Raw genomic sequence first — 14626 nt, forward strand, 5'->3', positions numbered from 1 at the left:
ATGTTTTTTCATATTTGACTTATAAATGAGAACTGAGCTTGATTTTTTTAAAACCAAAAATTCCATGTATATACTGCACAAGAGCTGAACCTCTGAATGAAATCAAATGTGGATTACTGGACAAATGGATGAATTTGCAATGAAGTAATTGCTTGATTTGCTTTTGTGTGCCCTCCACTATAACCACAATCCTTCCAAAAATAGATTGAATGCTGGCACAGTGATTCATTATCTGGATGCACATGATGCAGCAGTGCAAAAACAAGGGGTAGCTTCACACAAGGGATAGCTGTATGAGTCTGTTGCCACAAAAATAATCAGATCTCACAACAGGTTGTAGTGCTTGTGCACCCCTTTCCCTAGTCTCCCTCACATATGAAGCATGATTATGGGGGTTGAGGCAGATGAATCATCCAACTGGTCCCTCCTGGGAGGGGGGATATGTGCCCAACCCTACATTGACTAAATCTTAGCCACTCTTCCCCACGGACCTTGAGGTGCTGAGATCTAGGATGCAATACGAGCTGCCTTTTATGTTTTAATGCTGAATTTAAACGATTGCTACTAATGTTTTAAAGTGTTTTATATATGTTTATGTTGTTAATATGCTCTGAGCCCACTTGCAGGGAGAGCGGACTATAAATAAAATAAAATAAATTGAAATATTCCCTGTTTAAGAAGCCTTCAGTCAATACAATTTGTCATCATTTCCAGTTGCAGGTATCTGGACAAATCTAATTTGCTTCTTCCCCACAAACTAGGATTCTAAGGGCCAAACTACAAGTGACGAATGACACAGGTTGGACACTTGTCAGCATCCCTCTAGTTTTGGTGGGAAATGTAGGCAGCTTGGTGGAATGTTGGACAAGTGACAGTTGAAAAGTCCATTGGACAGCAGTCGGAGAGCCAAGCTACAAGTCCAGGACGCCTACATTTCCCATCAAAACTTGAGGGAAGCTGACAAGTGTCCAACTTGTGTCATTCGTCCCTTGTAGCTTGGCCCTCAATCTCAGTTTAGGTTTATTTTGAGGAAACAAATTCCAATTTGCCTGGGTGCCAGGAGTCAGGTGCCACAGCAAATTGTAATTTGTTTCCTCTGTGTCCTCTGCTACTGTGTAGATCCCATCAGGGATCTGCACATGTGATGGAGAGCCTCAGAAGACTAGTCAGGTTCACCAAAGGCAATTGCTCTCTTATGTGACATAATTTATAGGCCTTTGATTAAGGTACATCAGTATGTGCTACCTTGGTATATTTTGAACCATAAATATACACAGCTGTTTTTTTAGTACTTCAGACATTGTAAGTTTTCCCTAGTTAGTGCCATTGTAAGATACTGTTATTGCTATCACATGCAACCTATTCAGCCTGAAAACCAGCAGTTGAAGATGTATTTTATTAACTTTAGCATCCATCCTGTTCTGGTAAGTTGGCAGCAAGGTTCAAAGTCTTACATCTGCAGGTAGGCAAGAAACAAGCAGGGCAGGATCCAAGGGTCAAGGCTTAATCTGGAGAATATTCACAAGGAGCAAGCAGGCATTATAAAGCTGGAGCGTAGCAATCAGCTACTGTCTAGCTGGATAAAAGGAGATATTGAAACAGTAATAGTTGGAACTAAACCAACTGAGAACTCAGTTTTATACAGGGAACTGAGAATCTCACCCTTTTCTGTAGCCAGCACTAAGTCCTTGATCCAGCAAAGATCTATATAGTTTCCTCTTCCTCCTGAGGGAGGAAACCCACTCAGAGGTTTCCTTGTCTGGTGGTCCTATGGGAACTTGAGCAAGAGCCTGCTGTAGGAGAGAAGGCATGGGGTCTTCTCTTGGAGCTTTTGGAGTACACACAGCTTTCAGCATACTGGAAACCATGGGAAGCTCCACTTCTGCTGAGGCTTCTGAGGATGGGAGTCTTCACTCCATGTACAGTAGGGGCTAGGAAAAGCCTTGACAGCATCTTTATTGTTGACTTTGATAGGGTTTCTGCAATATGGTGAAATCTTTTATTGAAAGAGTTACTATAGGAAGCTTCAAAGATAATCCCAAGCAGGCTTGCTTTTGATTAAGACCATTGCATGGGGAGGAAGTCAGTGGAGCCTTGGAACAAAGTGGGGAAGAACTTGGGGTTCTGCAGTGGGAAGAGGGAACTGGCAGAAATCTTCAAGCCAAACTTAGGCTAGCATGTGAACTGTTTCCATGTGGTGGAACTCTACACATTTTTTGTTAACACAAAGCACTCCTAATAGGATCTTATTACACATCACTGGGAATTCACTGCTACCCTAAATGGGGGGATCTCCTTGTGAGTTGGTGGAATTAGCATACAAGGAGAAGCAGTGAGAGGGAGTAACTGGGATCTCTACCAATATATATCAGGAACGGTCCCTTAGAGAACTCTCTGAATGAACCAGGCAGGTATTCAACGGGAATGGTTTTTATTAAGGGGACAGTAAAAGATTAATTGCACACACAGCATACACACAGGACTAACTAGGAAAACAGTGAGAAAATAGGAAAGTAGTTTCAGGGAGGGCTATAATTACCGGTCTTGAAGAAGGAGAAGAGATCTGTGGAGGAGCAGCTCAACAACTAGCACTTCACGGAACAGATGGGAGGGATCAGACATAATTTGAGGGTGCGTGGGTGGGTCCAGAGCACACACACAGCACGTGACTTGGGGAAGCCCAATTATAGAGCAAAACGTATCCTGGGGTAAAACTGATGTCTTGCTCCTAATGATTTGATGACTGTCTCTGGCAATGGACAATGAGTTGGGGAAAGGTTTGATTTGCTTATCTGGAAAGAACTATAGGTGAAAATATTGCTTGATGACCTAGTGGGTTTGGGATAGGAAGGCTACCAAACATGCTAATTAACTATTATTATTGTTGTTGCTGTTGTTGTTGAATTTATTATCTGCTCTCCCCATAATGGGCTCAGAGTAGATTACAGTATAAATAAATAATTTACAATAAAATTGCATTAAAATCATAAAATACAATATCACAATACATTCAAGCAGTGACCTGATTAGGTAAATGGATGAGGAAAGATGTGAGAGAGTGTTAATGGGATCAGGCAGGGAGTTGTCCTCAGGAAGCAGCATTATCTCTACTCATCTCTGGGGTGTAAAGGGCCGTCAGTCAGTCATTCCTCCTTATGATTCATGTACCTGATACTTTCCCAAGCTTCTGCCTTGCTGGCAACCCTCTGCCTGGAGCCAGGCAGCTTCTTGCACTAATGGCATGTAAGGAAGGGGGTTATGAATTTTTATATCCATAAACTGCCCTTTCCAGCATGAGGAGGGGGGTCTGACTGCTAACAACTAAAAGGTGTTGCCATGTATTATAATGAAGTGTGAGAAGTTGCCACAAGGAAGCAGCAGAGCATGTGAATCATGTTTTTTTTTAAATTATTTTACTTCATTTATGCTCCACATTTCTGCCAAATGGGTTCCCAAAGCAGCTTACATCATTATCCTCTTCTCCATTGTTCCTCACAACAACCCTGTGTGGTAGATTAGGCTGAGAGTAAGTGACTGGCCCCAGGTCACCCAGCAAGCTTCCATGGCAGAGCGGGGAATTGAACCTGGGTCTCTCAGATCCTAGTCCGTCAGTCTAGTTACTACATCATGCTGGCTCATCATGTATATCAGCCTTTAAAACTCCAATTGCCCCTGGAAATCAAGGAAATGTCAACAGAATTTATGATAAGAGTCCCTAGAATAGTTGTGCCCAATCCAGGAAAATCTGCAGTTTCCATTCAATAATTTGGCATTACCCATATGGGAGAAGCATTGAACTGATTATTTTGTTTCAATCTGCAGTATAAACAAAACTAGAGAAATATCTATATCTAAATAATTCTTCCATGTAGAGTCTCATATTAGCTGTGTCAAACAAAAATGACAAAGAATGAAATCTGAAAACTAACTGAGAAATCCAAAAGTAATATATCATTTAGCCTGAAGATGGTGACACATGAGTTTTTTAAAATATCAATTGTTAATGCTATTGATTTTTCACATTATCTTCCAGCAGAAGACTATAGGATCCTGTGAGAGAGAAAATAGGAAGGAACTGAAATACTTTGAAATACTGAAATACTTTTTTGAGAGGCTTAGGACATGGGGATTTTCAACAAAGAAAAAGAGAGCAGTAAAGTTTTCTGTGTCCATTATACTTAAAGGAGGCCCCCAAATAGTGTAGAAATAGTGCCGAAATAATAGAAACATAAAGTTAATTCTAATTTTTGTTGATATTGTTCCCCACAGAAGTAGTATTAATAATTCTTCTAATGATATTCAGGCCTTCATGCACATGACTTTAGAATGGTAGAGTTCATGGTAAAGAATTTTCATTAGAGGAATGGAACATCTTCATCTGCACACTCTCACTACAGGACAAAATGCTCCCCAAAACGCTGGTCCTGAGGGAGGAGATCCCCAGGAACAACATGACATGTGAGTTAGAGGTCTGCAAGGGGGAGGGGATCGGAAACAATGCCCTTTCCCTTCTGTAAGCAGAAATTTACCATGGGATCCAAGCCAGTCTGTAGGTCTTGGTATGGATTAGATAGACTGAACATTCTGATAGAAATGGTGTTAACTAACCTTTCCCCCCTCCTTCTAGGTAAGGGAACGACTGAGGGTTTCTCTAGAAAGAGTCTCTGCACTTGAGGATGAACTAGCTGCTGCTAATCAGGAGGTAACATATACCACTCTATCTTCTTTTGTGATGTAATTCCTTTAACGGAGTATTGGCATTTCACGTTGCTTTGTTTAAAAGTGCAATGAAATTTACAATGTTAACTCTATAACAGTGACTGAACAGGGTCCTGTGGTTTAGTTTAACAACATTGTGAGAGGGATACTTGTGTAATTCAAATCCAATAATGACCTCCATAGGATGATGGTGGGTTGCTATTTCCTTTAGCTTTAGCTGCCATGGCCTTTTCAGATGGGGAGGTGGGGCAGAAGGCATTATATTTGTTTGAAACGTGAATAAAGGAAGAAAGCAATATATTAAAGAATATTGTTTTTATAAATCCCTTGATTAATACAGTTACTGTGGTGGTACTCTTACATGGTGGAGCTTGTCCCTCTCCTTTTACTACACAGATAAAAGAAAATGAAACGCTTCTTTTTCTTTATTTTATGCCTCAATTTTGTAATATCTGGACCTTTGAGAGGTCATGAAATTTGGGCATCTGGTAATTTCCATGGAGTGTATATTTCACAATGGATGTTATCTGTTTGGAAAACAAAGAAATGAACTTGCTGTTCCAACTGTCTGTGGAGCTGTCCCATTGAGTGTGCTTTATTACTTTAATTTTCAAAAGCTTCCTTCCGTCCTTCCTTCCTTCCGGATCTATATATAGCCAACAGCATAACAACAACAACATTCCATTTATATACTGCCCTTCAGGACAACTTAATGCCCACTCAGAGCGGTTTACAGAGTATGTCATTATCATCCCCACAACAAACACCCTGTGAGATGGGTAGGGCTGAGAGAGCTCCAAAGAGCTGTGACTAGCCCAAGGTCACCCAGCTGGCTTCAAGTGGAGGAGTGGGGAATCAAATCTGGCTCTCCAGATTAGAGTCTCGTGCTCTTAACTAGAGATGGGCACAAACCTAAATGTGACCCAAAAAACCCCATGAACCAGGCTAGTTCGGGATTCGCGAACCAGCATTCATGGAAGCTCCTTTTCACAGAACTACCACGAACTGTATACTGGTTCGTTGGGTCGTAGTTACACGGGCAGCTTAAATGCCATTTCCCCAGGGAAATGGCCATTTAAACTGCCCCTTAAAGGGACTTGCAAGGGAAGGTCCCTTTAAACTATCAGCTGGCAGGCGGCAGGGGGATCGGCATGGGGGCAAGCGGCAGGACTGGGGCAGCCGCGGCAGGTCCCTTTAAACTGCCCAGACTCCAGCCCCACATTTACCTTCCCCTGCGGTGGGGTGTCCTTCTTCTTCTCCCGGCAGGGGTGGGGAGGCCATTTTCGGCCTCTTCTGCTGGCCTGGCGGCCTACAGGGCAACAGAAGAAGCCGAAAACAGCCTCCCTGGCCATCCCCGGAGGAGAGGAAGGATGCCGCACTGCAGGGGAAGGTAAGTGTGGGGCTGGGGGTGCGGGGTAGGGGGCTGGGTTTGGGGCAGTATAATGGCCCAGCCACCAGCAGGTCCCTTTAAACTATCAGCTGGCAGGTGGGGGGGATCCCCCCTGCCGCCTGCCAGCTGATAGTTTAAAGGGACCTGCTGCTTGCAAGGCAGGAAAGGGCCCTTTAAACTGTTAAAGGCCCCTTTCCCTGCTGCTGTTAAGGCTGAAAAGGAGCATTTAAACCGCATGAACCACGAACCACAAACTGGTTCATAACTAGTCCAGTTCTGTGGTTCGTGGTTTGTGAAACCCATGAACCACGAACCTCCTGGTTTGTTTGTTTTTTTGTTCCGTGCCCATCTCTACTCTTAACCACTACACCAAACTAAGTCAGAAAACACTGCTGCCAGTGATTCAATGGCAGCAATTAATTAAAAAAGAAAAATTCAACTATAAAAAGCAGAACAGAAAATAATGAAGCAGGAGTGCATGGTAACATAAATACTGCTACATGCCAACTTTACTATTTTTATCCTTCCCCACACCTGCAGTCTAGTGATGATTTGAAATACATGTTAAAACAATGCCCTGCTGAGTATCCAGTGTTTGAAGTCTATTTTGCAAAGCTACTTGATCTATCTTTTTGTGTGTAGTTGAAAATTTTCTCTTCATGAACCCTTGATCCCCCCCATAACTACCTCAATGTAGTTCCTAGTGTGGGATTTTCATTTCATCTTTCTGAGTTGCAGATTACATGTTGCCAGCTTTTCCTATCCCACTTTTGTTAACAAAAGCATCACCAATAAAACTAGCAAATTAATACAAAGTGTTCTAGTGTATTCCTCAACGTGCATTTTTTTAATGAAGACCTAAATGCCTTTTAGAGATTACTAAAGGAGATATTTATGGCTATTAATTAGAAAACAGAATAATTATAGGCCCTTTATATGTAGTTTTCATGAACAGGAACATTTTATCACATGTGGTAGACTTGTCAAGATATACAGAAATTTTGGGTAATGGCGCATACAATGGTCCAAACAATTTTACAGATCCCAATACCTTTTAAACCTGAGCTGTTCTTGTTGAATTGCATTCCAGATTAATTTAGTAAGGATCAGAAATATTTCATAATACATGCAGTAACGGCAGCGAGAATCCTATTAGCATATTATTGGCAACTCAAGAAGAACTAGTGGTGAAGATTTGTCCAGAAATGGACAAATTGACCTCAATATTGAAAGGGCAAATGGAAGAGGACTTTGCTGGGCCCTGGACTCCATTCTATGATTGGATTAAAAATCAGCACAAAGACCTGAGTATATTAAAGATATAAAGGCTTGAATATAATTTGTATTAATCATCACAGTCCACCTATTTGTAGTATCAAATGATATGTAGAATAATGTTGTAAGCAGGCTACTTAGCGTGTTTGTTGATTTCCCCCTTCTATCCCCCTTTCCCTTTCCCATGCCCCTCTCTGTCCTGTTTCCTAGGCATCCACTAGATCTCCAAAAATTAGCCATCTTTCTCCAGAGATTTAAAGATTAATTTCTATTCTATGTCACATGGCTAGTTACATCAGTGGCTGCTTCAGTCCTAGACAGGGCTTTTTTTCTCAGGAAAAAAGGTGGTGGAACTCAGTGGGTTGCCCTTGGAGAAAATGGTCACATGGCTGGTGGCCCCACCCCTGATCTCCAGACAGAGGGAAGTTTAGATTGCCCTCTGCGCCGTGGCACAGAGGGCAATCTAAACTCCCCTCTGTCTGGAGATCAGGGGGCGGGGCCACCAGCCATGTGACCATTTTCAAGAGGGTCCGGAACTCCATTCCACCACGTTCCAGTTGAAAAAAAGCCCTGGTCCTAGAGAATTCATGGCATCCACCTCTTTCCAGGGCAGTTTGGGTCTTCCCAGCTAACCCCTATCTCCACTAGTTACCTCACCAGAAGAACGAGCTTCTTTTTATTTTTGGTGCTGTCTCAAGACAGCTGACTTACAGAAAAACTGTAGGATTTTCAAGGAAAAAAACTTCAGAATTGGTTTGCCATTGCCTGCCCCTGGATTTCTTGGTAGTCTCGCATCCAAATACTGACCAGGGCCTACCATGCTTAACTCCTGAGGTCTAATGAGCTCAGTCTACCTGGACCATCCATGTCAGGAGTCAGACACACAAAAAAGCAGAAAAGATAGCACCCCACCACCACTAAAAAAAAACCAGTGGAGCCTCCAGCACATATGCAGTGTGGCCAGGAATGGCTGGGCATTATGAGGTAGTAGTCAGTCAGTTTTTTCATGCTTGGCTTCTTTAAACTTCGTCTGTGTTTCAAGCTATCTAGTACTTATACACATGCTTAACAAAATGGAGATTTATTTCACCTTCAACAAGAGTACATGTGCATGTTACATTTCTTGCTGAATCAAAATCTGACATGAAAGCTCAAGGGTATTTAAAGCTACTCACAAACCACTTTCAGTCTCTGTTTTAAAACTCACCATACTATTTTTTAAAAATCTCCATAGTAATGCTTTTGAGAAATCCCAAGGGACAAGATAGTAAAGTGCAGCTGTTTGTGATACGTTCTGCATATAGGTTATGCTTCTACTTGGGTACATTTTTGCTTATACAGTTCTTCATTGTCCTTTGTCTGATAATCTAATTTTCCTGAATTTATGGCTTTGATCTTCTGGGGGAAACCGTGCAAGATCATTTGAAAAAAACACCAGGTTCAGAATGACATTGGGTTGGACAAAAAGACGCTCTTCTGTTGGTGTAACAGCATTTATATTAGTAGAACTGTTGGTGGAGGGGGAACTATTTTTGCTGATTCTACCTCCATCTACAACTCTTCAAGTAGGCCTCCATCATGCTTCTGAGTAGGTGAAACCCAGGTGAAACCCAGAATTACAACTGATCTCCAGGCTACAGGGATCAGTTCCCCTGGAGAAAATGACTGCTTTGGAAGGCAGACTCTATGGCATCATACTCTGATGAGCTCCCTCCTCTCCACAAGCCCCACTCTCTCCAGGCTTTTCCCACCAAATCTCCAAGAATTTCCCAACCTGGAGTTGGCAGTTATTCTCCTGAGGGTCCCTTAATCTTTTCAAAGGAAAATTTTAGGTGGTTTAGTGAGCTGTAGCATGATGTAGGAAAATCCATTCCACAAACTCTGCCCTACTCACAGTACTTTAGATTCAACACGATATTTGTAGAGTCTTTGAGATTCTCACTCCTGAGCATGAGCCATCCCATAACTGGACCAATACTCCATTTGTACAACCGTACCAGGACCATATGGACAATATAGAACTCATTGGAAATTATCATGGCTCACTGGAGGGATGCCATTCTGTTTTCCATCATTTGTCTCCTTTCTGCCCTCAGCTCCCTTACATCAGAGAATAGTCTGAAGGCACATAGCATAGTTCTACTGCTGAATCCAAGCAGGCCTGGTCTGGTAAGCTGCCAAGTTGAGAAGCAAGTCTCTCTGGGAAGAAAGCCACTCTGAGCTATTTTGAGGGTTAGGAAGGTAAAAGGTAAAGGTAGTTCCCCGTGCAAGCACCGAGTCATTATTGACCCATGGGGAGACGTCACGGTGACATTTTCTTGGCAGACTTTTTGTTACAGGGTGGTTTGCCATTGCCTTCCCCAGTCATCTACACTTTACCCCCAGGAAACTGGGTACTCATCTTACCAATCTTGGAAGGATGGAAGGCGGAGTTAACCTTGAGCCGGCTACCTGAGCCCAGCTTCCACCGGGATCAAACTCAGGTCATAAGCAGAGATTGAGTTGCAGTACTGCAGCTTACCACTCTGCACCTTAGGAAGAGTGGGATGTAATCAATCAATCAATTGATGAGAACCACAACTAGGCAGCTCATAGGTTGGGGAAGGCCTCAGCAAAAACTTACATCATCTAGCTAGTAAGACATCCCTGATGAACTTCTGTAAAGCAGCATTCTTTACAGGGGCTCTTGAAGAGCATCCCTCAAGAGTTGTGACTGGTTCCTCTTGACCCAGTATTCCATCTTGGGATCTCATTTGAACAGCCGTTCTGTTTGCTGCTCAGGGTTGCCTCTAGCTAACAGTGCCAATTGTTATTTTTTAAAAATAAATTATGGGACTGACCTCTAGAAAGAAGAAAGTTGTGACTGATTCTGAATTCTTAATAATGCATACTTGATGTGAAATCAAAACTGGATAAATTACTAAATACAGCCACGTTTTGCAGCAAAAATCACTATGGCTTACTGTACAAGTGTTAATATTGATAGGTGTACCACTAGTTTTCCGATTTCTGACTCCTACTGCCCTTCCATCTATCTTATCATCAAATGTTGTTGTCATCAAATCTAACTTCATATCCCAAGTGCCCTGGACAAATATCCTGACAGGAACCTCTAGTATAATCTCTGATTTCTCTCTCTTTTCTTGAAACATTGCCAGCTTATTGATGGGCTACTAATTCTCTCTGAACATTTTCAAACCTGTTCTCAGTGCTGTCTATTAATTTTGTCAATGTATTTTTAAACAGTTAATACCTTTATTTTGCCTTCTAAATGTGTTTTTCTTTGACACTGTACATATGAGAGATGTAAAGTCAAGTATTGGATGATCTTCTTACATTCATTGAAATACAATTTGTAGATGTAATCATTATCAAGCCTTAGCACTGCTAATGGAGTTACATCCTAACTAATGTCAGCCCTGAACAATATAGAGGTATGTTAGGAATGCTGCAGAAGTGTTTTCCCTTTCTAAACTGTCATGGCATGCTCCCTCACCTCCCATTCTTCCCTCTTCTATATCAATTCTCCATCCTTTCTCTGCCATATTGTCCCATTATCTCTGCTTTAAAGTTTGTGCTAATTGTGGTTTTCTTTAATCAGAGTTTGCAAATCAATTTAAAATCCACGTTTCAAGCTTTAAGTACAAGCATCTGCAAGGGCCTTCTGAAGTGTACAATAAGTTATTCTATTACACAACTCAGCTACAAAAAGTGTCTGAGGAACAAGTCACCTTTTGTTTTTAAAGAGCTGAATTGCAGATGAAGAGCCCACATTTGGGGAAAGGGCTTTATATCCTTGACCTGCCTAAAGACTTCAAAAAGGCATCGTGCTCACATTCTAAAACAGTTTCTGTAATACTGAACGCTTTTTTCTACTTCTGCCTTTTGTTCCCTTAAAGTGCAGCTCCTGTGTGCCTGCTATGGTTGAAAATATTTTGATTGCCTTTTCATAACGTGGATACCATTTGTGCTGTTAAAGAAACAAGTGATGGAAGTTGTCAGGACCAGGACATTTTGTTGAAAATAGAAAATATGGGTGTTTTCAACTTTTAATTTCAGCATTAAACCTACAGTTAGTGAAATCAATGGGCTTAGACTGGAGTAACTCTGCTTAGAATTGCACTATTCATTTCTTAAATATCCAGGTACTTAGTTAGAAATTAATGCATGTTTTGTTCACTTGATCTGAATTCTAAAACATCCAGAGGTGCCTTTGGTTTTATCTTCCTATCACACTGAAGTAGCATATATCTGACTGCAAATTCTTATTAACACTGCATTAATTTGCATTGCAATTATTAAAGCACTGGAGGAGGCAGTTAAAAGCTTGTTTGTAAAAGCTTAGAATGGGAGGGGAAAGTCACAAATGAATAAGTTTTGCTCAGTGGCATTGCACTGAGTAGATCTTTCTGAGAAAGATGATCCAGTCACTGCCTATGATCCAGAAAATCCAATCACAGTCTGAGTTTAGATCAGGTCTATCTGACAGCCAGTACACCTGATCTTTGTAAACATAGCTCATCTCTTGATTTCTATCAAGTGTGACTTGCAGAAATGTAAGCATTATTCTGCCATCTTGGGCACGAGTCATGATTTGACACATTACTTTTCAACTAGACAGCAAGAATTTAAAAAGGTTCTGCTTTGCCCAGTATTTGCCACCAAAATAGCATTCCTGTGGCAAGTTTCCTACCCTGCTCCATTTATGAGATGTGGAGCATCAATTTCTTAGGTTTCATTAGCACCAAGGTGATGGTGTTGCTAATGAAAATGCTGTTGCTGTTTTGATGCATCTTTACATAGAACCTATCTCATTTAGCAATTCAAACAAAAGTAGATCTCATCTAAAATAACAGAAATCCACCTGGAAAACAAAATTCTGTAAGTATGACACTACAGTGGTTTCATTATCATCCTCCCTGCTTTTTATGACTAATCAGATTAGAAATACAGGAAATCACACTAGGCGTTGAAGAAGTATTGTTATTATTATTCCAAATAATGCAATGTATTTGTGCCCAGTATTCTATAATAAAAATCCAGCAAGCAAATAGAGTCTTATTTTAGATGGAAAATATAATAACTGTGCGTATATACCACTCTTCTAGACAGATTAGTGCCTCACTCAGAGTGGTGAACAAGGCCAGTGTTATTATTATCCCCACAATACAGCTGAGGAGCTGGAGCTGAAAGGGTGGCTTACCCAAGGCCACCTGCTGAGCTCATGGCATTACTGGCTTTCCAACCAGCAGAGTGCTGACTTGCAGCCCAATCACTAAACTACTAATATGGTTTTTGTATGTATGTATTCTGTCTTCATTTCAGCTCCCACAGTTATGCCAGGGGTGCCCAGTCACCCTACGTGACCCTAATAGTTAGACCCTGGGGAGCAGCCCAGGCACAGTGCCTGCAGCCTTGCAACACCCTCCCATGCCAGCATCATGCAGCCCACTGCACAGGGCCAGTCTCCTTCACTCAGCCGCACGCAAGTTGGAGAAAGAGGGGTTGTCTGCTCCCTAGCTCCTACCCCCAACTGCCGGAAAGGATCTCCATATGCAGATGAGGAGATTGTCTTGGCGATAACCGCTCTTGGTCATACCCTGCTGGGGAGGTGCTCACTGGAATCCCACTCTGGTGGTTTCTACATTCTCTCCATGTTCCCCCACTACTGCTGGCAAGAGAGCCGTTTGGTGCAGCCAAAAGGACCCTCCAGAGATGGTAGGCAGGGAGATTGGGAGCAAGAGGCGCATTCTGCTCAAGTGCCCTTTGGGCTATCTGGGCCAGTCTGATTGAGACTATTATCCCTGTGAGTACTGCTAGAGAACTGGCGCATGCTTGAACCACAACACACTCCCTAGCCTCTCTGACAGGTTGTAACCTGCCTGAAAATGAACTGACACATGTGGCAAGTGGCTGAGCCTCACACAGGCTATGGCCAAGTCTGCCATGTCCTGGGAGAATGTCCATGGCTGGAGGCAGCAGCAGCAGCTCCATCATCACAGGTGCTACCGGTAATCAAATGAGGGATGCCCCTTCAGTAGGAAAGTGCTCCTCATCTGCATTTGACTGTTCTGCTTCCATTGCTGCTTGGAGTTCTGATCCTGGGAGGGAGACAGTCAGGGGGTTGTCTGCCCTCCATCATAGGGGAGTTACGAGAGCAAGTACCCAGTCACGCTGGCCTGCCAGTGTGCTCTCTCCTCTGCTCAAGAGGGGGACCTGGGTGAAGGAGTCTAAATGGAGCCCTCACATGGGCAGCTGGAAGCCCCCTGAAACAGCTGTGTTGGATGTAGCTCCCTCGGTGACTGCTTCCATGGCAGGCATGAGTCAGGCCAGCTCATAGGCAGGGGCCACACATCCTGGCAAGCCTCAACAGCAGAAGCCACTGGACCACTTGGACAGGGCGAGGCATGGGGGGATCAACTTTTCCTGCCTATGGACTATGCCATTGTGGTGTAACTTTACACCACTGCTAGGGTCATTCCTGTGCCCAAAATGGCTTAGGGAGCCAACTAAGTCTTGCCCCCTGCAGCAGACCCCCCCCCCATCCCGCTGGTTCAGGGGCTTACCGCCTGGTTACATTTGCGCACAGCTACTATGGCTAAGTGCTGGCAAGAGACCTGGGCAGAGCAGCCCTGGGCCACTGCACCCACATAGGGGTGGTTACACCAGTGTAAATCTTGGATACACCAGCGTAACTCCTAGTCAGCTCCCAGGGTGCTTTCAGCCCCCACCCCAGGATTGGTTGCAAAAGATCTTATTAAGTCCCTTTTCTATGGTTCAGACAAAAGAATCATGCTGCAAACTACATGTGATTATAAAAAATTAAGTTCACAACCAATATGAATTTTCCTTTTGTAATCTAAATACAGAAACTAGTAAGATTGTGATGGTTAAAAAATGGTTGTTCTTTCCTCCATTTCCCTACACAATTAATGATTAGATAGCTAATACCCAAATTTCCACCCAGATTTTCATATACTGCTTAAAATACTGTGAACTTCTCCTATAGAATTCCTAAATTATAGGTTCAATGACATGGTTTTTAATCTTTAATTGCTCATTTGTCTATATAAATAAATATATAGGAATGTGTTAACAGTTTATAGAAGTGTTAATGATTTTAACCAATAACTCAATTCCAGATTACCCTCAGAAGTATAACAAGTCAAAGAACACTGTTATTTGCATGCAAATACTTGTTCACATGTTATAAATTGGAGTACCTGTCATCATTGAATGCTT

At 42.4% G+C, this 14626-nt stretch overlaps 1 protein-coding gene across 5 annotated transcripts in view; it reads left to right on the forward strand.

Annotated features, from left to right (window-relative positions):
• The window catches only part of PPFIA2 (PTPRF interacting protein alpha 2), a 366803-nt gene that overhangs the window by 239995 nt on the left and 112182 nt on the right, over nucleotides 1-14626 (forward strand). For 4 of the 5 annotated variants that reach the window (XM_054988848.1, XM_054988847.1, XM_054988849.1 and 1 more), the window contains one exon: nucleotides 4628-4702. The exons of the other annotated variant lie outside the window; for it this stretch is intronic. In XM_054988848.1, coding sequence (XP_054844823.1) covers nucleotides 4628-4702 — 75 coding nt within the window. The remainder of the gene's footprint in view (nucleotides 1-4627; nucleotides 4703-14626) is intronic. 5 annotated transcript variants of the gene reach the window in all.

Source organism: Eublepharis macularius, chromosome 9 (assembly GCF_028583425.1).
Source record: "Eublepharis macularius isolate TG4126 chromosome 9, MPM_Emac_v1.0, whole genome shotgun sequence".
In the NCBI taxonomy this organism is placed as follows: Eukaryota; Metazoa; Chordata; class Lepidosauria; order Squamata; family Eublepharidae; genus Eublepharis; species Eublepharis macularius.